We start from the raw sequence: 23976 nt of genomic DNA, 5'->3' as shown, positions 1-23976 counted from the left end.
CCGTCCCTGGGATTCTCCAGGCAAGAACACTGGAGTGGGTTGCCATTTCCTTCTCCAATGCATGAAAGTGAAAAGTGGAAGTGAAGTCACTCAGTCATGTCCGACCCTCAGCGACCCCATGGACTGCAGCCTTCCAGGCTCCTCCGTCCATGGGATTTTCCAAGCAAGAGTACAGGAGTGGGGTGCCATTGCCTTCTCCGGCCTATAGTCTAGCAGTTCCTAAACATTCCAAGGACTTCCCAGGTGGCATAGTGGTTAAGAATCCACCTGCCAATGCAAGAGACACAGTTTCCATCCCTGGATCAGAAAGATTCCTTGGTGGAGGAAATGGCAAGCTGCTCCAGTATTCTTGTCTGGAAAATTCCATAGACAGAGGAGCCTGGAGGGCCACAGTCCATAGGATCGCAAATAATAGGATGCAACTGAGCACACACACACAAACATCCCAAATTCCTGTCAACCTCAGCTTTAGTTCCTGCTGGTCCCTCTGTCCAAGCACCCTTGGTTGGCTCCTTGTTCTTCAGATTTCAGCTTAAATCACACCTCAGAGGCCATTCCAGAATATTTTCTTTAGAGTAGTACACAGACCTCCCTATAGTAAGCATAAGCAACTACTTTAATCTAGGAGACAGACCAGAAAGGAGGCCAGATCAGAAAAAGCAGCCACTTTTTAGTCCCTATGCTAAAGACTAACTGCTGGAGTCAGCATGAGGATTAGTTTAGGGAAAGAGAGGCTGGCTGAAGTCACTAGAGAATTGCCTTACCCACACCTTACTCTATTGTCTTTTCAACAAAACTAGGGAGGCCACAGTCCAACCTGCCTTGGTCCTAGCTGCCAGTCTCTTGAGAAACCTGCTGCTTTCGAAGCTGAAACTAGGAATACCCACCTTCCCAGTTCCTCCCATGTTCTTTACTGATCCCTCATCAGTTTTCTAAACTTGACTCCAAGCTTTCCTCAAAACTCAGTCAGCCTGGACCACTTTTCATCTTGGCTCAGGCAACTCATCCAGCTATTAAAATGATGACACTCAAAATGACTTCAGTTTCATCAATGGCTGAATGCCAGGGAATACTACATTATCCTTATCTTAGGGCCTCAAAATTCCCCATCAGACCATTAACAATAAACCAAAATAATTACAATGCAAGTCATAAATGCCACATGTGAGTGATATAAATTTTAGTAATCACTTTCCATTTTCACTGTCAAGGATGGCTTCACAGGTGGCACTGAAGCAAGGCATTGTAGGAAAAGAGAAGATAAAACTGAAGATTATTGAGGCTGTAAGTAATCTCAGAGGTCACCCAGCCTCCATGCCTTTCGTATGTGTTAATTCTAAGACGCCCAGAGATTACAGAGTGCACCTGTGGACTGGGGATGAGGGAATAGGTTGGCAGGCTTCTTTTGACGCAGCGAAGCATGCTGTGTTTTCAGAAATGTAAGGGGCAGGGAGAAGGGTGTTAACATCAAGAGGATCTGAAAGATGTCAATAATGTTCTGAGTGATCCTGGATGGAACGTGTTTGCCTTGCTTTCTTGTGTGCCTGTAATGAGCCATGTAAGGCTTTTATAATATTAAAAAAAGAAACTCATTTTGAAACTTTATTACCCAGCAGCAGTCCATCACCAGTGGATGGCAGCCCCACAGCACCCCTTTCTCACCTGTAAGGTACTTCATGCTGTTACATTACACCCCTGAAGTTGAGGCAGTACATGCCCAATTCAAGTTTCTTAAAGGGGAATGCTCTGGTACCAGTGGCCTCCAGCAGTGATGGGAAAGCATATCTGCTATGTAAACAATGACCATCCTCCAACCCACATGACCAAACCCAGTTCCCAAACTCTGGTCCCCACCACTCAACCCATACAGTGCAGCTCCTAGTAGCAAACATGCTCATTATACGTTCTCAGCATCTGCCACACTGGCAGGACAGGAGTCTCCATGTATGACTGAAAGCGTCCTTGATCTTCCTTTATGTCTTATGGGAAAACAGATTTTGACACAATTTGTAGCTTCAAGAACGTCAAGGAGCCGTTACCTTGAATCAGCGATTCACAAGCTGCAGCCCTTTAACTAATATTGAAGTGCGTGAGCAACTTTCAAAACACCAAACAAAAATCAGCAATCAGTTGTTCAGACTTATACAGTACAGATTCAGTATCAACTCACTGTGGGAAGGCTGTTTATACCGTACTGATCAGATGTTCTAAATAGAAGAAAACCCAAAGGCACAGATGTGGCTGTGGGGTGGTGACCAGGCACTGGGATATAAGGGTTTGTGTGTGTGTTTGAGGAGAAAAGAGAATGCCTCAAAACCAAGCAGACACTGCAAAACCACCAGTTCGTGTTCTATCAGAGATGCAAGCCCTCAACACTGCGTCATTTCTTCAAATCTAGGTGGCAATTCTTACCACACTCACCAGTCTTCTCTATACTCCACCCCAAACCTGGCTAATAGAAGTGAGCAATACGAAAATGCCATCAGTTCACCAAGTCCCAGGGCAATATTAAAGAGCCCATGAGTGCATAAAGCCTGGGGTTCATTCCAGCTCTGCCACTGAAGGCAGCGGCGGTACTCTCAGCAAGTCACTTAAGCCCTGGTGGAACCAACTCACTTTCTGTAAAATGAGTGGTTTTCATATAATCAAATTCCTCAGAAGCTTCAGTGAAGAGGTAGAGATGAGATCTGAGAGACAGAGAGGGCAGGGTTCTTAGGACCCCAAATGTTTTACCTATTAGTCTCACTTAAAATGACATCTAGACAAAGACTTCTAAAACAAGTTGGAGCTTCTGAAAACCAGTTAATCCAGTCTCATCTCCAGATTTAACCATCCTAGGAACAAGCTAAAATGCATACTAACATTTACAGAGGACCTTCTAAGTAGTAACCATTTTAAACCATCCTATCTGAACCTTTACAAGCAGCTCCAGATGAGTATTATTTCATGTTAACAACTGGGGAGACCAAAGCATGGACAGGTAAAATGACTTATCCAGAGTCAGAAGTGAGGAGATGGAAGGGTGACAATTTGAAGCCAAAGTTTTTGTCTCCAAAGCCCTTGTTCTTCCTTCTACACTGCTTGTCTTTCCCACCATACTGATCCACCTCTTGAATTGCTTTAAGTTCCCCCACATCATTTCGTAAACTGAAACCAGAGTCAAAAAGTGCTTCCTACCAGAGCTGCCTCCCATTCACAGACCTAGAGACTAATGGGGAGGAAGTAACGACATGGAACAACGTGACACAGAGCTTCTTTCCAGGACTGCCATTTCCCATGTATCACATTCACTTCTTTAAATACATCTCTCAGGTTTTCTAGACCTTGCACGGTAGGTCTCCTCTCTGTTCCCTCTTTTACCTTCTCCAGAAGTCCACACTTCCAAGCAGACTAAATCAAAGGCTTGGTACTTTAAATCAAGTTCTGGCCAATGGCAGGTGATATGAAAGTATACTTCTTAGTCTTCTCTCACTTTTCCTCCAGTCCTGGAACAAAGGTCTTACATATGTACCCACCCAATTCATTCCTCTACTCCACTTACACACAACTCCCAACCCTGGATCCCCTTCTTATACACTTGGCACTGGATTTCTGGATGAGTTCTCAGGGGTAGAAGGAAAGAGGGTAAGAGTAGGAAGCAGAGAGTTTAAAGGTAAAGTTTAACCAAACACACACATCCTCAGACACCTCCCTCTGGGGCCTCTAAAGCACGCACAAACCCGAGACATGAGTGATGGTTAAAAAAATTTGGGTTTTATTGTTTTTGCTAAACAATACTAAAAAAAAAATTCATTTTGAAGGCAGGGCTTGAATTATTTAATTTTGATCCATTTATTTAATTAAAAAAAAAAAGGAAGGGGAAAGAGATCATGGCCAAAAAAATATTCATTAACCCCCACCCCACCCCCAAAGCTCTAGCCAGTCACATGAGCATCACCCATGTCCCACGCCACAGTACCTGATACACTCTGCCCCTCTGGACTGCCTAGGCACAGGGGCAAGGGTGCCAGGTAGCTCTCAGCAGGTTAGTCAAACCAGACAAACTGGTGGGCTAAAGTCCAGAAATTCTTCCCAGGTTTTCTGCCCATTGGCTGAGCACATACAAACTGTCGTAAGCTTGTAAAATTTCAGGGATGGTAGGGAAGGTCATAAGAGCAGTAGGTTGGCAGAAGAGAAACGGCAGGTCACCCAAACTTTCTCCTGGGCTAGTGGCTCTGGATACAGACTTAAAGAGGTCAGGATAGGTGGACTCTGGGTTTCTTATGAAAGAAAACCATCCTTCAAGGAAGAGCTGAGATGTGCCATGCAAAATAGTTCTTCCTACAGAGGGCACAAGAGACGGGGCAGCTGACGTTCCCATCGAGGAGATAGGAGGGTGGTGAGAAAGTTCTTCTAGTACCATGAAGTAAGAAAAAGGCAAAAGGAGAATCCTGAGGTTTTTGCCAAATGTGAGACTGGTACACGTATAGTTGAAGACTAAAAAGCCACCAGGAACCCGCAAAGCCAGATCCCATCTGCAAACCCTGGCTCTACAAAGTGCTGCGGGAGATCCTCGCTGTGCACTAAGTTAGGTGCCTGGCTATGGGTGGTGGGGAGGACGATACATTTTTATTCTCAGAGGGATGAGGTGGGAAGAGTGGCCATGATCTAGTAAAAAGAGACCTGCAAGAAGCAGAAAATATTTAGAGAACATTTTAATATATATTTTCATATATATATTTAAAGTTAAGAAAAATAAAACTAATTCAAGCCATGCCCTGTGCAAAAAAAGAAAAAAAGAAAAAAAAAAAGACAAATTTAAAGTGAGACCTTTGTCTGCTGCTCTAGTCTCAACTTAAGTATCACAGTCAGCTTGTTACTTTTATTTTGGAAGAGAAGATGTAAAAGTTTCTTTCAATCACTCGGAAGGCAAGTGTAGCCACTTATAAAAACAGAATGGCAGAGACAGACTGGGAAAGGAAAGTCAGAGGTCAAAGGGCAGAGCAGAAAGGAATTTTCAAAAATAAAATTAACAAGGTGACTGTTTCAGAAGGGGGCTGTGAAAAGGACATGGTGGACTGAAGTCTGTTAGTCAAGTAATGATTCAACTTTTAAATTATTCTCTTGTTCTTTTTTGTTGGGTGTTTTGTTTGTTCAAGTCTAAGATTTGGAAATGCTGACCCTCTGTTAACAAGAGCCAACCGGAAATATAGGATCCCTTCCCTCCCCCGGCCTGCCTCCGCTGAAGCCACCACCATCGCCTCCTTGGCTGGATGCTGGAAGAGTCCTCCGTACGTGTGGACTCAGGATGACAGGGCAGCCTCCTTCTGTGGTTGCTGGGCTTGTGAACGCTGCAGTATCTTTTGGCTTTCCACGTCTCTAAAATGTTTTTCAACCTGAAAGACATCAGTCAGCCTAGATCAGAAAAACAGATGGGCACACAAGGCCTCCCACACAGTTCACTCTAGACTTCACCAGCCTTATGCTGGCTGTCCAGCTCATGGATCATTCAGCACTGTTCCCCTTGCTTGCTGTCTGTTGACCTTCCCAACAAGGGAGGTGGGGGTCCTCTTGTATCAGCCACATTTTTTGCAGCTTCAGATAAAACTGTCTAAAAGAAGGTAAATCTATAAAGATGACAACGAAGGGAGACTATTATAAGCCAAACTCCTCTCCTCTCCTTACACAAGTGCAAAATGAAAACAGGTAGGGAATTACAGTCTTAAAACTTTTTACATCCACCATGTTGGGTCTCCCAATACTCAGTTTGTTTTTACAAATGCTTCAACTCAATCTAGAAAGTCAGATGATGTATGCAGGGTCATGGATTCCAACCGCCACCGATGTATACCAACCAGCCCTTCCTGAGAAGAATCCAGCCTGGGAGGAGAGGAACTGCTCAGGCCCAAAACCACGGAATGCTCTGAGTAATTCCAAAAAGCCACAGTGCAGAGGACGTAGGGTTGACCACTCGCTTTATTCTGCATTGCCTGGTGGTTCCATCCCCACCAGAGTATCCACACCATGGCTGCAGAGCACCAGCATGCAAGGAGGCAAGGTGGTCAAGGCTGCTCACAGGCTGGCCATCAGAAGGCAGGGACTGTGGCTAACATCCTGCCCTGATGCTGGAAGAGAAGGCCGAGCAGTCATTCTCTCCCTAAGGTTTCTCAGCTCTTTTACTTACTATTTTGCGTACATGGCTCAGTGCACTCCCCTCTTTGCCTTTACAGTTTTCCACTTGATATGGGGGTGTAATAACAACTTCTTCCATGACTACGATGTTTTTTTCTTGCCATTTACAGTCTTTAATGCTGGAAGGAAAAGAGAGCAGGTGAAAGTTACCTCTTGCGAGGCATCCCACACTTCCTGCCTGATGAATAAATAACTCCAGAAAGCTAACCCCAAGTTCCTAGCTTACTACTCAGTCAATAACTAGATGCCAGCAGCCCACAGAGAGAAGTAGCCAAGAAACACTTCCTGGGTACCACTGGCTAGGAAAAGCAATGGAACTGATGCACACTTATTCCAAGGATGATCCAGAGTGTTACTCTGAAGTTTTAGGGGCCTGAAAAAACACAGAAAACTTGGTGGCGACCTCAGAAGTCCAAACTAATTTGAGTTACAAATAAACAGTTAGGCTCAGGCCACTAGATCCAATTTAAACAGCAGCCTAGGACAAGAGTTGGCAAATTTTTTCTATAAAGTGTCAGGTAGCAAGTATTTCATGCTGTGCAGGCCATACACTCTCTGTCACAACTATTCTTCTGCATGCTGTACCTCAAAAGCAGCCACAGATGATACATTAGCATATCAGGAGATCTGGCCTGCTGGCTGCAGTTTGCCAACCTTTAGCCTAGGGTGATATGGCACCTTTAAAAAGATAGGAGAACAAACTCCCGCATCTTACTGCAATCTTTATACTCTGCTCCCTACTCCATAAGGCCGCTCCTCAAAGAGGCCCCTCTCAATTATCAGACAGCTGGGTACTTGCCAGACTGGGAAAACCCATCCCATTTCACACTTAGGGGAACCCAGGGCAGCTGATATTACTAAGAGAGTTCCTTCACATACCTGTAAATGTTCAGATACTCACACCATGGCCTCAAATGGCTCTGATGCCAGCTGCCATCTGTGCACCAGACCCAGGTGGTTAAATAGGGTAACAGAAGGCAGCAGGGGGGAGGGGGAGTGTCAAATGTTTCAGTTTTTCAGCAGCTAGGGAAGCTAGTGGAGAATCAAATGACTTCTGCTGTGACAAAATGTCTTTTATGAGGTGGTAATAAGGTGGCCTTCTGCTCTCCCTAATTCCCTATGTTCACCCCAATGGATAATTGGGAAGACTGAGATAGATAAAACTTTCCCTTACTAAAACTGCATCAGCTTTTAGAGAAAAGTACAAGATCAAAACAGTAAAAGAGAAAGAAATCACTAGTTCTAAATTACGGCATACAAGGTGTGGAAGGGACCCTCAGGGACAATCTAATCCAAAACTAAGTTCTACAGATGAAAACACAGAAGCCCAGAACAGATAACCTGTTAGTGATCTTCCAAATGGAAAAACAACAAGCACCACATCCCTGGATGCAAGATACTGCCAACACACTACCCAACTTCCCTGGTGACATTCAGAAACACAACTACCCACAAATCAGCCACCAGACAGCTCAGCCAGGCAGCATCCCCAAGGCAAGGGACCCCTATGCTTCCCCAACTCACGTCTTGTGTATGGTCTGGAAGAGCTGCTGGCCCTCTAGGGAGACACCAGCGCTGATTGCATAGGCCTGGCTCAGCTTCTCCTCCTTCTCTGTCCGTGCTTTGCTGGCAAGCTAGGGTGGGCGAGAGGAAAGAGACTCAGAAAAACATTCACCTTCATCCTTCCCAACATCAGGACGTAAGTCGAAGAAAAGATGCTGGAAAAGACTGGTTTGGGTAGAGTCAGTTTTCTCAGAGACCAAAAGTGAAACAAACAAGGGATTTTTCCCTGACAGTCCAGTCATTAAGACTCCGCACTTCCACTGCAAGGGGCACACGTTCAATTCCTTAGTTTGGTCAGGGAACTAAGATCCCACATGCCTCACAGCATGGCCAAAAACATTTTTTTTTTTAATTTTAAAAAGTGAAACAAACACACACACACAATATACCTGAATAGTTTCTGCTATTCCTGGCAAACACCTATTCCTTTCGATACTTACTGAATGCCTACCATGTGCCATACATTCACTATACTAAGCCAAAGATACAGCACTGAAAGGGGCAGGGAGACAGACAATAAACAAAAACATAAACAAGATAACTTCAGACAGGGCTAAACAAAAACATAAACAAGATAACTTCAGACAGGGCTAAGTGCTGGGAAGAAAACAGAGCAGGGCAAGGTTTTAGAGCATGACTGGGGGTGGGGTATACCTGATAGAAAGTGATGGTCAGAGACAAAAGGCAATGCATACATTTGTATGAAAGGAGAGAACTAAGGATACTTATCAGCTACTGTGCTGGAGCCTCAGGATTAGAAATTAATGTCTACCACACCTTCAAAGACCAGGATTTGAGGTTTTAAAAATTCAACCATTCTAGTACCATTATCTGTGCTCACATGGGGAGCCAGGACTCAAGGAAACCTAACCAGGCACCACTGACTTGGGCTACAGCTACCAGGCTCTTTTAAAAAAAGAATGATCTACATTCTATTTCATGTCTGTTCCTTAACTGCCCACTAGTGAAACAATCATAAGCTGATCAAGATCAAGAGTTGTAGTAAAATCTAACAGTCTACTCAAATCCAATAAATCGCTCCCAGTAGGGGTGGGTATCATGTCAATCCCTGCTGCCCCGCTAATACATTTCTGGTCCCACCACACACTATTGGTTGCTGGATTACAAAAGAACAAATGTGTTTGAGTGTAAGACAAAAGAAATATACTGACAGTTAAAACAAAAGGCAGATAATGCATCTGAAAGTTAAACAAACAACTTGGAGATTTTTCAGATCCATGAACAAGAACATACACTTAGTATGCTGACACTGCAGCTACTGAAGACATATGCACAAACATACACATGAGCACAGACAACCTGGCCCCAACATCAGCTCCTTAATGCAAACAGAGATCATACCTCCAGCACATTCCCAAAGTACCTAGATGCTTGGAGTTCTTAAACATTCATATTCTGCCTTAAGACTAACCCTTGACACTATAAACCAAATATAGATCCACCAGGGGGGAAATAAGCAAAGTGTCCAGTTGTTGGCAAAATGAAGCACTTTATTAAGCAAGAGTTTGACTATGAAAAAGAGAGAAAGTGCCCTTCAATCAGGTTATGGGGAACTGAGGAGTCTCAACTGCCTCTGAATTTCAAAGACTGTCTGAGAGAAGGGGGTGTGAGCACAGCTCACACATGCTGTCATTTCAGTCTCCTTAGGTAAAAGGGGGAAGAAAAGCCAAGACTCTGTAGGGATGTAAAGCCAGAGCTCCCTTTTCACTTGGTCCCCAGGATGTGGAGAGAGACAGATACAGCAGCAGTAAATAATCTTTCAAACCAGGGCCTGCCCCTCTGGACCCACCAGGCAATAACTTTACAGAGAAGGAAAAGCACGGGACTGACAGCTTTCGGTGAGCACTGGCAATCCCAACTGCAGCAAGGAAGCCTGTGGCTGGAAAGCAGATAGCCTCCAAGGTACAAGAACAGCTAGGGGTGCATTTTTAAGCAACAACAAGCAAACCTTACTCGGTCACCAAGAAAACCCTGGTAACAAGGGGTTTCCTTGAGTCTCACTTTCCAAACAACCCTGTAGGAAATCTGAAGTCTCCAAGTTTGAACGAAGGGAAAACTGGAGGGAAGCAACATGCCCTCGGATTCACCAAGCTCCTGCAGACCTCCTGGGAAGTGGCTCATGGTCAGGCAGATGTTTACCCCATGAACAGGCAGAAGGGTCTCACTCTGAGGTCTTTTTAAAAATATTTGTCCCTGAAGACCAAAAACACCTCCCAATGTGGGTCAGACAGAGCTGCTTCTATAAAGCTTGTATCAACTAGACAGTAACATCACCCGTTCAGGAAGACAAGAGTTGGTTCTGGAAAACCAGGCTCTATGCAGAATATGTAAGAGTGAAATAGACAAACTAAGCTGGGGAACCACTGGAAGAAGAACCACTTTTGAATTTTTGCCAGAGGCAAAATAAAACGAATATAAATCTCAGCTGGAAGTGATCTGTTTGGATGGCCTGAGTTAAAAGCAACACAATGGTTATAGAAAAATGATTTGAAAGTACACACTACCCCCTCCCCAAATACACTGCACAATCTCTTCTAAAGATTTTTAAAGCAAAGGAGAATGGACCGGATGATTCTTCATGTCAATCCACAGTGCAGACTGATCCCAAATACTAAATGATACAAAGGAGAGCCTTGAAAAAGTCAGCAGAAATCAGTGTAAACTGACTATGTTTCAATTTACCTCAATACCCTCAACTATTCCACCTGTACCTGCTGCAAATGTGGTTTGAGGACTTAAGATTCACAGCAAACCCTGAAGCCTCCAGTTGTTGGTTTATGAACTATATTTTCATGGCAATCTGAAAATGCGTAAATCTAGTATTCAACTACAGAGATCTGCTTCACTAAAAAGTTGTATAAACAGGGTAAATTTCTCCCAGAGAGGACTGCATCAAGTGGGCATGAGGAAGATTACCTTTAACAAAAAGAAACTAGAAACGTTTTTTTCTCAAAATTGGGGTGAGAGGGGAAGGGCGATTACCTTGCTCTTTTTAAACAAGTTATTGAAAACCTGTGAAAAATGTGGATAAGCCTCCTTTTGCAAAGCAAATGACTCTCTCTACGCTCAAGTCAGCTGTAGCTCTACATTTCCCCACATTGTATTTCTATAAACTAATGCATATCTATAAATGGTCCAGTTACTCCAAATTAGTAAGTTTATGGTTACTGTCAAATTGCCAGAGAACCAATAAAAATGCTTCCCAACAGAGAAGGTGTCGGATATGCCTTTTAAGCTTGGGAGGGTCATCAGGATTGCAATTTTTTTTTTTTTTTAGGATTGCAATTTTTAAATTCAGTAACTATCACCATACTTTCCCCATTTTCAATGCAAGCCTCTTCCAACTAAAACTGAAACACTAATTGGTTAGAATCTTAAAGAATGTTAAAGGCACCAACTTTAAAAACACACTGGGTTTAGGCAAACCTCAGTTTGCCTAAATCTACAAATACACGTTACTAATGTGCATGTGGCCTAACTGAAACAACTGCACAAGACAACCTACATTTACCTTCCTTTCCTTTTATTTTGTATGATTCCCAATGAAAAAATTCACTCCTTGTCGACAAACCAGTGCTTCCTCCCTTGGCCATTTTATATACAGGACCTTGATGTGGGCAACAGAAAAAAGTGCATGAACTTGACACCAAAGCACATCAATATCAAAAGGCTTCTAGTCACGCCTGCTGCTGGGTAACCTCGAGTGAGTGAATCAATGAACACTAACGTTATCTCTCTTCCTGCACTGTGACAAGAGGAAGCAGCCCCAACAACAACATAATCCAGGCATCTTGCCTCATCTGTTACTTGGTCACCAGCTGGGCCATCTTATTTCCACATACGCAGACCAGGAAGGCACAGGTGCTGTGGGGAATCCAGAGGGACTCCTACTGCAAGTATTTAACAGGCTGTGACAGCTGATCCAACAATGGAAACAAAGTCCAGAGAAGAACCTGCTGGATATGACCTACTGACTCCACTAAGCCACTCTGGGTTTGTCTTCCCTGTGTAGACAACCAGCTGTCCTCACAGAGGGGTTAGGGCGCACTGCAGCAGCTGCCCCGAACTGCCAGTGCTGCCTGCAAGGCCTGATGGAGGGTGAAGGGCAGCAGGCCAGAACAACTGTCATCCAAAGGGCCCCGCTTGCTCCTGCTGTTTTCATTCTGGGGAGTACTCTTGGAAAGCTCTCATTCTTTGTCACCAATAGGCAGCCTCAAAACTATGTCTTCCAACTATCAGTATTCCCAAGTCTCCCTACTCCCTAGTTGAAAGGTCCTGTCTGAAAATTTCTAATAAAATACTGTTCTTTATAACCTCAGATAGCTGAGAACTCAAAAAACAGAGAACCCTGCTTGAAATCACATCCTGGGATACCTAACGGTGAACGAAAACACTGAATCAAACGAGGGAACAGTAGACCCAAAGAGGCCGGCAGTTAACACTAAAACCCTAAGAGCTAACTTGCTCAGTGAGAACTTACTCCACGCAACACACTAAGCGACACTTAACATGTATTAAACATTTCATCTGCCCAACAATTCTGTGAAACGGACTAAAATTACGCCTACTGAACAGACGGAGAAACTAAGGCACAGCTGGTAAGACACCTGCCTAAGTTAACCAAGTCACAAGTGGGAGAGTCTAGATTTGAACCCAGACAGACCGACTCCAGAGCATGTGTTCTGAACTCTGCACTATACCCAAACGGTTCCACTTAAGAAAAGTAAGTCTAAATTGTTGAAAACACAGTTATAAACTTGAATGTAAAAGAAATGTTTTTTAAAAGAGAAAATATTTTAAAAGACTCAGCTGTCATCTTCTCTTCTTATCAGTGAATTCTGACATTTCCATCAAGTTTCCCTGTCCAGAACACAATTGTCCGCCTTTTAGTGAAGGGCCCCAGTCTTGCCCTAAATCTCAAGAACATCCTTTACTTGTTTTGTTAAAGGTAATTCATAGGAATGCTTTTAAGAAAACAGATCATGTGTGAGAAAGCATTTCGGGCCAATAACGATTAGGTACCCATCATTTCCTGATGAGCCAAAACTAGAGAAGCTAAGTCAAGCAGGTCTCCTGCACTAGGAAGTTAAGGTACCTAAGTGCTTTGAGCGGTGATGAAAAACACCCTGCAAATCCAGAGGCCACAGTGCCACCTCACTCTCCAGGCTCTGGCCATCATACTGTTGTCATAAAATAGAGGTCAGCCTCAAGTCAGTCAGCATAGGCCATAAGCAAAGTTTGTGGCTCACCTGGTTTCAAACAAAAACTAGTTGTTGGTAAAGTCGATAGTTTTTCTTATTTGTAATTATGTCACCAAAAGCTGTCCACAGTTACAATAGACAACTAAACTTCCTGGACACCAACAGAGTAATTTTCTAGTCCTGAGACCCTGACACCAGCACCACTGTGGAACGTCCACAGGACTCTGCCAGGAAAGAGAAACAACTGGCTGGGATGTAAGCTGAAATTTGACCTGAACAACTTGTCTGTGAGAGTGTACACTCGTATTAAACATCTCACACATGGCCATGAAGAAAAACACGGGTGAAAGCACTATGAGAGTTTAAAGCACTGTACAAATAGCACTGTTAACATTATTATTATAACATCATTATTACTAGCACAGAGAAGGTGGCTTGTAGGTTATTTCAAAAAAATTCATGTAATCCAACCTTCCTTTAGCCAATGAACTCAGGGCTCCCTCTCTTCTGCTTTCTGTAAGAGCTGCTAGAGAAGCTATAAATCCTTAACAGAATCTCTTCCAAAATACAACTGGAATAGTAAGTTGGAAAATGCACTTTATGTGCCAAAATGGGCGCTTCACTTACAGAATCAAGAGCTGGTTTTATTCAGACAGTGAAAGGACCAGGTACTGTCATTTCCTGGGCTCTAAAGAGGGCAGAAAAAGCAACATAAAAAAGAAAAGCCACTCCCTTGTTTCTTACCCCCAAACAGAAGAGATTCCAGCTCAAAGTCGCACCTACCACTCCCTAGCTGCATGAACCTGAGCAAGATGTATAACTTCTCCTGAGCCTCAGTCTATTCATGGGGGCCCATCCTAAAGGTTGTTACTGGAGTTCATTAAGAGATACATCTAACACTAACAGTGCCAGTACAGTGGCATTAGTCCTCTCCCTTCCTTCTGAGAACCGCCACTGCTTTAACTCACTGACAAAACAGCAAAACTTTTTAAACTGCAGAGATGGACAAACTGATAGCAATCCCAATCAGCTTGATTCCATTTACCTTCCCTCCCTTTATCTAACTGTCATTTATTCTTCAAGACCCTACTGCATTGTCACATCTGAGAAGCCTTTCCTAAAATGTTCACTACTCTATGCCAACCATTGGCAAACCATACCTGTGGGCCAAATTCATCCAACCACCTGTTTTAGTTAAGTTCTACTGGAATGGTATCACCCACTGCTGCTTCTGCTACAAGGCAAAGTTGACAGTTGTGACAGAGACGTATAGTCACAAAGCCTAAAATATTTATCAGTGGGCCCTTAACAGAAAAAGTCTGCTGCTCCCTGCAAAAGTTAAAGCCTACTGCCCCTCACCACTCCCAAACATGAGATTCTTGAGGGCAAAAGCAGTGGCTTAGTCATCGTGACATGCACAGCACCAGGAAGGGAGGGGTAGGGAGAGGGAAGTGGGATAAAAGGAAAAGAAACCTCGACTATCAGAGATTCACAGAACTAAGAGTTCCTAATCGTTAAGTGACTAGCACACGGTCACACAATTCATTAGCAGCCCAGCTGTGAAAAGAATCTAGTTCTTCAAACTCCCCACATGCTACCACACCAGACTGTTAGCTTTTCGCACAGTATATAGCCCTGCTAATTTTCTACTTTGTGTACAATTTGCTTCACTCTCCAGGGTAGTCTCTGGCATTTACCTAAGCTAGTCTTAAATTCCAACGCTATAACTTGACTGCACTACTTGTTTTTTCTTCCCCCTAAGCCTGATCTCTGCCAGGAAACTGTAGGTTAGAATGCCCCTTTCTTAACACTGTAAGAGATACTAGCGCTGACATCAGTAAAGCGCTTAGTTTGAATCATCCCTGTGTCAAAGAGATAGAATGTAGGGGGGGCTGCAACAACACACATGGCACATCTCTGCCAGTCGCTTGGGCCCAGCAATCTGTGTCTTCAGGTGGACGAATCTCCTCCTCCCCATCTCCCCACGCAGTGATGTCAAGAGAGCCCCCTTCAGAACCAAACTCTTGACCTAAGGAGGCCCCACCAAATCAGCAAGCTGCTGTGCACTACAGCCTGAACTGAGTCAGGAGCCCTAGCCTGGAGCGCTGCATCCCCTACTATGGCTATGACCCCAGAGTTTGAATGCTACTGAACGTGACCTCCTTCAAAGGCCAGTGATTTTTAAAGTGGCATCAATCACTCTACCTCTGATTTCATCTCACACCACTCACTACTTATTGGGGCCCATTAACTTAGCAATGATAGGGTCTTCCTCTTCACCTTACACTTTTATCTTCATGACACTTCTGTGAGGAAGCAGCTGTCTGCTCAAAGCCAGATACAAAACTTACTGGTGGGCTCTAACCTGGGACTGTGGCCTTGACAACATACTCTAATCAAGTGAGCCAATAGGTAATACTGTAGCTTCCAGGAGCTAGAAATTTTCACCTGATAGAAGAGTCTTGCTTCCCCTAGACAAGTAGTTACTTCCCTTCCTATTTTTTTTTTTTTTAATTTATTTATTTGGCTGCACTGGGTCTTAGTTGTGGCATGAGGGCTCTTTAGTTGCGGCATGCGAACTCTTAGTTGTGGCCTGTGGGATCTAGTTCCCTGAGCAGGGATAGAACCTGCATTGGGAGCACAGTCTTAGCCACTGAACCACCAGGGAAGCTCCTTCCCTTCCTACTTTTATACATAATATGAACACATTCTACCTGTTACTAATATATCTATACCTACTCATAGGGTGGCTAGGTCATTTGATCCTTCTGCTGCTGCTGCTACTAAGTCGCTTCAGTCATGTCCGACTCTGTGCGACCCCATAGACGGCAGCCCACCAGGCTCCCCCATCCCTGGGATTCTCCAGGCAAAAACACTGGAGTGGGTTGCCATTTCCTTCTCCAATGCATGAAAGTGAAAAGTGAAAAGTGAAAGTGAAGTCGCACAGTCGTGTCCGACTCTTCGCAACCCCATGGACTGCAGCCTACCAGGCTCCTCCATCCATGGGATTGTCCAGGCAAGAGCACTGGAGTGGGTTGCCATTGCCTTCTCCATCATCTGATCCTACTTGCTGACAAATCCATACCTCAATACACTAGGGTCAAGATATGGTCAAGGGCCCAGATAACAGACTACGTCCATGAATACAGGCCACGATGCAGTAGCTACCAACTACCTCAGGAATTTGCTAATACTTGAGGATTATCCCTCACATCAACAAAAGCCATAAGGTTATGCTAAATCTTAGCTTTCAAACTTCTTAGAACTCAAAACAAAAACCAAGTGAAGTCTTCCCTGTGTGACACCATCCCTAAAGGTAAGCAAGGTCAGTTACTTTTTAAAGTGAACGTTGTGACTTTCCCATTTTCTCAGCCTTTCCAGGCCCTTCCACAGACCAAGCTCCAAGTGTCATTTTTATCCAAAGGCAGCCAACCTATTCTTCATTACCATCTGCTGATGAAAAACTCTTTAAATCTCTTCTTCCTGGTTCTTCTCTATTTAATCACTCGTTTAGTAAGGTATAAATGGGCAATAAATACTCACACCAGGCTGATAAATCAGTCAGTGGTTTGGTAAGGGAGGTAGATGCCTTATCTGTGAAGTTCAACTTTCCATGCTTTGTCTCTTTTCCTGCCTCCCCTCACAACATACAAATATTTCCTCCAGAAAGTCTTCTCCAAGTCAGCAAAGTGATAAGACAACTTATACCTCATTTGATGTACTGGAGGCATTTATCTAAACAGATGAATACATACACTTGCCTTGGCTGTCTCAATGAGTTTTTTACCTCAGAGTCTCAGAAGTTGAAAGCATGACCTCCTAGGTTCTGTGACTGCTCACTCTAATCTTCTGTACTCAGACAAGTGTTCGCTTAATTATGCCACTTGATAACACTGCCCTAGAAATTCAAGTTAATTCTGGTCACCAACAAGAGGAATCCATATACTATTTTGATTTTCCCCAGTCTTGGGATGGGAAGTTCTGATACCTGAATGAATGTCAGATCCAGTATCAGGAAAGACTGACACAGTAACTAACACTGCCCATGTTCTTGGCTGCTTTCCTTTGTCATGATGCCCTCCTCCCCCCATCCTGCTCCTAAACCATAATTCAAGGAACATCCACCCACTGGCTGCACATAGCTAATGTGGGAGAATAGGACTAACATGTGTCAACGCTGGTCAACCTGAACCAATCCTCCAAACAACTCTATAAGATAGGTACTAACAGGATTCTATTTCTGTGGTGAGAAAACTGATGCTTAGTAAAGTTAACAGGCAGAGAAGTGACATGAGACATACCCACTTGCTTTTAATGTTCTTTCTGACCACACAACACAGACGTTTCTCTTTACTCAGAAATATTACTTAGGATTATAAACACATACTCATTTCATTTCACCAACCCACTCTGAAAAGTTCTTTGGGTAAGCACACAGAAGCAGAATATACATGGGACTTGGCCATCAAAACATCAGACTTGAGTTCAAATCTCAGTTCACTTACTTACTAACTGAATGACCTTAAGCTAGTGACTCATCCTGAGACTCAGTTTACTCTTCTGTAAGACGGTGATGGTGAGTCAAAGTCAAAGTCGCTGAGTCGTGTCCGACTCTTTGCGACCCTATAGACTATACAGTCCATGGTATTCTCTAGGCCAGAATACCGGAGTGGGTAGCCTTTCCCTTCTCCAGGGGATCTTCCCAACCCAGGGATCGATCCCAGGTCTCCCGCATTGCAGGCGGATTCTTTACCAGCTGAGCCACAAGGGAGGCCCAAGAATACTGGAGTGGGTACGCTATCCCTTCTCCAGCGGATCTTCCAAACCCAAAAATAGAACCAGGGTCTTCTGAATTGCAGGTGGATTCTTTACCTACTGAGCTATCAGGGAAGATGATGATGGTACCCACATCATAAGAACTACCGTTAGAAGTAAATGAGATATTTGCTGATTGCTATTTCAGAGGGTGGCATGTAAAAATATTGGTTCTCACGCTACTTGCCATATAACCTAGAGCAAGTCACTTAAACTGCTAAACCTGTTTATTCATCTCTTAAACTAAAAGGAAAAAAGTGTAAGTGAAGTTGCTCAGTCGTGTCTGACTCTTTGCGACCCCTACCAGGCTCCTCTGTCAATGGGATTTTCCAGGCAATAGTACTGGAGTGGACTGCCATTAAGCATGGTTGTGAGGATGAAACAAGATGTGTCAAAGCTCTCTGTAAACTGTAAAGCACTAGAAATATGTAAGGAATGGTCCCCACAGAGCTTACCACAATGCTGTGCATAAAATAATTTTCAGTAAATGTTTGATAAATGCTACAAACATAAAACTTTCTTAATGTTGACATGAACCAAATTACCTGAGAGCACTAACAACTGATGGTCAATCTTTATGCCCAGAGAACAAGATGTGGAGTCAATTCAAAAAAACTTAAGAAACATTTTACTTCACTCTACCACACGGACCCTGGACTCTCATCCTCATGCAATATTTAAACCTTCCTCATGAAAGGAAACTAATAAGGATATTTCCCTGGTGGTCCAATGGTTAAGAATCCGCCTTTCAATGCTAGGGGCAGGTTCCAATCCATGGGTTCAATCCCTGGTCAAAGAACTAAGATACCACACGCAATGGGGGCAACTAAGCCCATACCACAACTCCTGAGCCCACGCGCCACACAAGAGAGAAACCTGTGCACCACAACTAAGACCCGACACAACCAAACTAAATTATTTTTTTAAAAAGTAAACTAATAAGCCACGTGTGCTTTTGTACTTTTTAAAGTCAGGAAATTCGAAACAATTTTTACAGAGTACAATGTTAACTGTGAAGTAGATAAAACAATATTCAAAGCTTCCACCTTCTACAACCCCATTGTCCTCTTTCAAGCTTCCTCTTACATCCCACTGCTGTGGACGGACATAGGACTCTTAGTTACAGTGAAAGTGCCAATCGAAAGCAAAACAAGCTCATCTCCAAGAACTGCTAGTTCACACCATCCTCAACTTGAGCTGGAATTAAGTATTTCCTTTAAAAGGCCTGCTCTTCCATTTCCTGTTGGGTCAGAGTCAACATCCAGTTTGTATCAACAGGTTTAATTGAACACAGCACTTACTATTTCAGCAAGATGAGCCATCATGTGATGGGATCTCCCACTGCACAGGTAGTACTCCCCAAGACCAGTTTTCTTCCAGGGATTTCAGGGCACTTTTAGTTCCCTTCTAAAATGCTTAAACAATCCTCCATCTTAAAAACAAAACAAAACCCAGGCTCATGCTCTTAAATGAGTTGAACTTTTCATGTCCTTCCAGCAACATGTAGCTACCCAGATTAGCTGTTTTCAGTAACATAAAGAGCCCAACAGGTTCTTCTAACTGAATCTCAGCAAGAATCACAAAGCATCCTCAAAGGTTCGTTTCAAGGGAAAACCAATATAGCTTACTCATAAACATCTCAACAAATGAAGAATGAATAAATAAGACCCAAAGAGAGCTCTTCAACCTAATTTTAGTCTTTGTTTCGGACTCCTTTTTCAAGACTTGGCAATCAGACCTTGTGGTAAGGGCTGAGAGTAAGAAAAGTAAAGATTTCCGGTATTCCCTAATCTATTACCTCCTGCTGTTTTCTGAAAGACTGGGTAAACAACTAGTTTACAATAATACTAGAAGACAACTGATCAGCAGAAAGCAAAACCTTAAAGGCAAAGATAATCTGCAAATTAATAACCAAGAACTATTTATACCTACGGTCAAATGTAAGCAAAGAACTGCTTCTTAACAGCTCCCACATTTAACAGTCCCATCCACGCCACTCCAGCCTCTCTCACACAAATGGTGGCACTTTGTGGTACAAGAGCAGAATCCTAGTTATCTCTTAAATTTGAAAAAAAAATCTATCTTCTTTCAGATAATCTTTCCTCAACTACTTACTAAAGGCTGTTACTTGGTGACAGACTTCTCATACCCTATTAACATTAAAGAATAACACAGAGCCTTTTCTCCCTTCAACACACCAGGCATAAGCTATTTTATTTAAACCTTTTAAGATCTCTTAGGAGAAGTAAGCCAAGTTTCAAAAATCCACAGGTATAAGAATGAGATAGTCTGTATGCAACAGTCTTTAATATGAAACCCAAGACCTTTCTGAATCTGTCCTGAGACATCACTAAAAAAAAAGAAAAGAAAAAAAAAAACAAAAAACCACATGGGGCATTTCCCTGGAATTTAGAAAAAAGGGAGCTCCAGATTTGAGGCAACTACACTCTGCCAGCCTCAGTTACCCTGTGTTGTTTCAGCTGCCTGAGTGTTCCCTTGCTTTGCTGAATTGCAGCAAACACACTACATTCCCAAGTGGGGCAAAAGAATATACATTATTATAATTTTATAGAGGGAAAAATTTCATCACACTAATTCAACAGACTTAATGAAAGACAGCTGCTACAAAAACTGAAGCCCTAACTTATTCATTCAACAAATATTTATGAAGCACCTACTCTGTGCAAGGTTCTATATATTCAGTAAGGAACAAAACAGGTATAGTTACCATTCCCACAAAACAAAGTTTGGTGAGATAGAACAGTATACACAATTATAATCACAAAAAAGCTATGAATAGGATAACAAGTCCCAATTTGCCCAGGATACACCAATCTAAACTTGTCTCAGTGTAAAACAAAAGCACTGCCCTCCTCTACTCTCGAAAATGTCCCATACTGGACTGGAAATGATACGTCACCTTATCTCTGAAGGCTAGAGTACTGTAAGAGAAAATAACGGAGGCACCACTTTAGCCTGGGTGATCAGAGAAGACTTCTTGAAAGATGTGCCATTAAACAGTCCTGATGGATATGGTTCTAGTCATTTTGAGAAGGTGTTCCAAGTAGAGAGAACAGCAAAACTCAAACAGGGCTTGGGTACTAATACTGATCAACGTGAACTTCGGCTGACAGAATTGAAGAATCAGAAAAGTTATTTGCAAGTTCCCAGAGACCAATTTATATAGCCAAGATTAAAATATCCTAAGCCTCTAAATTTGTTAGACCTCGAAATTCAAGCACAAAGACAAAAATGAAGCTCTATGTCAGTAGTTTTCAAATTTTTGTAGGTCATGAATCCCTCTGAGAATCTGAAAAATACTCCAGATCTTCACCCAGGAAATACATGTATATTCTTGTGTGCACACATACACAATTTCAGGAGGTTCGGAAGGAAAGCCCATAGCCAACCCCACCAACACTGGAAGTTCACACAAGGGCTACAGGTTAAGGGTGAGCGGGGAGCTCTCTTTCACAAAGGACAAAAGCCAGCTCTCAATTCTATTTCTCTATTCAGCAGATATTAAGACTTTTCTTAAAATCTTCGAAAGATATCAGGGAACAAAGAGATAAAAACTACAGTGATATAAGTATATTTTTAAATATGTCAAAGCAAGCCAATTGTAAATCACTCAAAAAAAAAAAAAAAAGGACAATATATGTACCATCAAGAGTCAATGAGACTCAAATTTCCCATCATTTTGGAGACCCAGAACTGCCCTCAAGTCCTTACCTTACTAACGTTGAGTGAAGCTAGGGGAGGAGGGGTTTCTGTTCGGTCATTAATTATTTCCACTTCTGAAACATACTGTAAGTTTATAAGCAAGATGTCTGCGTGGTTGGGCTTTCCACTGGAAGAAGGACATTCTGGTGAAAAAAAAGAAAGTTAAGGAAAACAGGGGCAAGCAGAGCACTGACACATCCCAAAGGGGCATGGAAAACACAGTTCTCATAAGGCTTGTGTAAAAGGTGTGCCACAAGCAAAAGGTGGGAGTCCCACAAGAATCACAGCTCTTCTCAGCAAATCTTTGCCTATCACCTTCCTCCCGCTCAACCCCATAACCAAAAGATCTCAAGCTTTTCAAAGCCAAACACAACCCAAAACGTGAAGCCTCAACAGGGTTTCCATCACGTTCTCTCTACTGGTTTTACAAAGAGGCTTAATGTAGTTTTAATGCTGTATGTATACTGTCTGTCTTGAACCTAACGAACCACACAGGAGAGCAAGTACCTTCTGTTCTTGGTATACTTCCTATATCTGAACAACTCTTTTCACTTTTTCTGATTTGAGACTTTCCATTTTGCAGAGGCAAAAACTACAGCACTGGAAAGGAAGCTCACTCAAGGTGACCCAGCTAGTTAACCCACTCATCCATCCATTCATTCTCCAGCCATTTCTCAAAAGCATATTGCATGTCAATTGAAAGAGTAATTCCTCATTCCAAAACCCTTCCAACTAAACCACTAATGCAAAAGATCTTATATGGTCCAGGTACAAATTCTTGTGTTTAAAAAAACCGAGAAAACGCAACTATTCGAGCTGTAATTAGTTTCAAAGGACATTTTCCTAAGCTAGAAATCTACAACCAGTGTTTAAATGAAGTGGTGAAGTTTAAATGAAGTTGGTTAAAATACTTGCCAAAGACAGCAGACCCAGTAAGAAACTTCCTTTTCAAAGGTGCCACAAAAATAACTCTTAAAAAAAAAAAGAAAAAAATCCAAATAAATCCACCTGTGGCTCAAATATAAGGAGGAGGTGGTATTACAACCAGGAAGTATTTTGTTTCCAAGATTGAGCTTCCTGGAGTAATTCAGAAATCATTTCCACACCAAAGAAAGAGGCCACCTTTTCCACTCTGTTTAACACTGCCACATTTAAAAGGCAAGGCTACTACTGTGGAGAAGTCAGGATTCCTTGTGCTGGCCTGAGCAAAAGATAACTTACTCTTTCACCTGTAACCCACACGTCCATACACAAGCCCCTGAAAAACGTGGTCCTCTCTCTGGACCAGGTTTCCAGTACAAACATCTCCAAAAGAGCAACTTCCAAATGACTGAGAAGCCTACAATTCATCACCCCGTCCCCAGTGGCACCACGCACACACCAGCACCAGCAAAACAAGCCCCTATCCCCAGTTCTGCTACAAACTCTTTCCTGCAGTAACTCGCCCCCAAACAAGCGAGGCCCATTTGGTCACACACCACCGCCCTTCCGTGGACCACGTCCTATCAGTACACAACCCCTCCTGAACTCCATACCCATGTCCCACTCACTAGCATTTCCTTACTCAACACACCCCCTCCCCACTTGATTCCACCCGCCCCTCTTCCATCTGGGCTCCAATCACCAGCCCTCTCCCACGACCACCCCTCTCCTGATCACTGGGTGCCCTCTCCTAGCGTTCCCCCCGATAAGCCATCCGCGTGTCAAGTCCCCCTCCACCCACCCTCGTTCGCGGCCCAGCTCCCACAAGGGGAGGGCGACAAGGGTCCCCCAAGGCGGACCAAGGGTCCAGGGAGAGGGGGAGGGGAGCTCAGGGTCGTGCGCATGCGCTCCGGGCGCCGCGGTAGCCGGTCGCCCCTAGGCCCGGAGAGGGCCCCAGCCACCGCCGTCGTCCCCCGCCCCCCCACCACCGCACACACACGCCAGCCCGGCCTCGGGCTCCGCGCAGGGAAGGATACTTAAAGCCAGCATTTTGGACTGGTAGTCGAAGGCTACCACCTCGCCCTGCAGCCGCTGCTCCTGGCACGTCCGGCACGACACCTGGCTCCCAACGCTGAAGTACTCGCCCGGAGGAGCCGCCATCTTGGGAGAGCAGCCGCGGCCGGCGGCGGCGGCGGCAGCAGCGGGCGAAAGCCGGGCCCCCAGTGAGCGCCGCGCCGCGACGCACGGGGCGTGCTGACGTCATACGCCAGGGCGTGGCCTGGACTGGGTGGGGCGGGAGCCTAGGTGGAAGAGGAAAGGAGAGGAAATAAAAGAGGGATCTGAATCATTATGTTTGTGCAGCTGCTCCGACTTGGTAAAGTGCTTGCAAGGTCCATTTTAGAAGTTAAAGATAAATGACCTATGTGGAATGAAAAGGGGAGACAGGAGAGAACTGCAGTCTCCGTTATGTACACACCTTGACACGAGTTTAATGAATGAACTCTCTTTTACATATGAGGAATCCGAGGTTCAGAAGACTAAACGAAACTTGCCCAAAACG

General features: G+C 43.7%; 1 protein-coding gene across 1 annotated transcript; it reads right to left on the bottom strand.

The window, feature by feature from the left end:
- Positions 1 to 3731: 3731 nt before the first annotated feature.
- LSM12 (LSM12 homolog) lies at positions 3732 to 23687 on the bottom strand. Its single transcript, XM_055575750.1, has 5 exons — positions 23453 to 23687; positions 21504 to 21637; positions 7696 to 7805; positions 6164 to 6290; positions 3732 to 5375 (listed from the first exon to the last, which is right to left on the bottom strand). The coding sequence occupies exons 1-5, from the start codon at positions 23574 to 23576 to the stop codon at positions 5283 to 5285; spliced, it is 588 nt and encodes a 195-aa protein (XP_055431725.1). The 5' UTR covers positions 23577 to 23687; the 3' UTR covers positions 3732 to 5282.
- Between the last annotated feature and the right edge of the window lie 289 nt (positions 23688 to 23976).

Source organism: Bubalus kerabau, chromosome 4 (genome assembly GCF_029407905.1).
Source record: "Bubalus kerabau isolate K-KA32 ecotype Philippines breed swamp buffalo chromosome 4, PCC_UOA_SB_1v2, whole genome shotgun sequence".
Lineage (NCBI taxonomy): Eukaryota > Metazoa > Chordata > Mammalia > Artiodactyla > Bovidae > Bubalus > Bubalus kerabau.
The sequence above is the reverse complement of the archived record's forward strand: the minus strand, read 5'-3'. Positions and strand labels throughout refer to the sequence as shown.

What these genes read in the sequence shown, in the direction of transcription:
- LSM12 (XM_055575750.1), bottom strand. Translation starts at nt 23,576, where the DNA reads ATGGCGGCTCCTCCGGGCGAGTACTTCAGCGTTGGGAGCCAGGTGTCG. An exon ending in GTCCAAAATGCTGGCTTTAA is followed by an intron (nt 21,638 to 23,452) that starts GTATCCTTCCCT and finishes TTTTTTCACCAG; the next exon opens with AATGTCCTTCTTCCAGTGGA. An exon ending in TTCCAGACCATACACAAGAC is followed by an intron (nt 6,291 to 7,695) that starts GTGAGTTGGGGA and finishes TTTTCCTTCCAG; the next exon opens with CATTAAAGACTGTAAATGGC.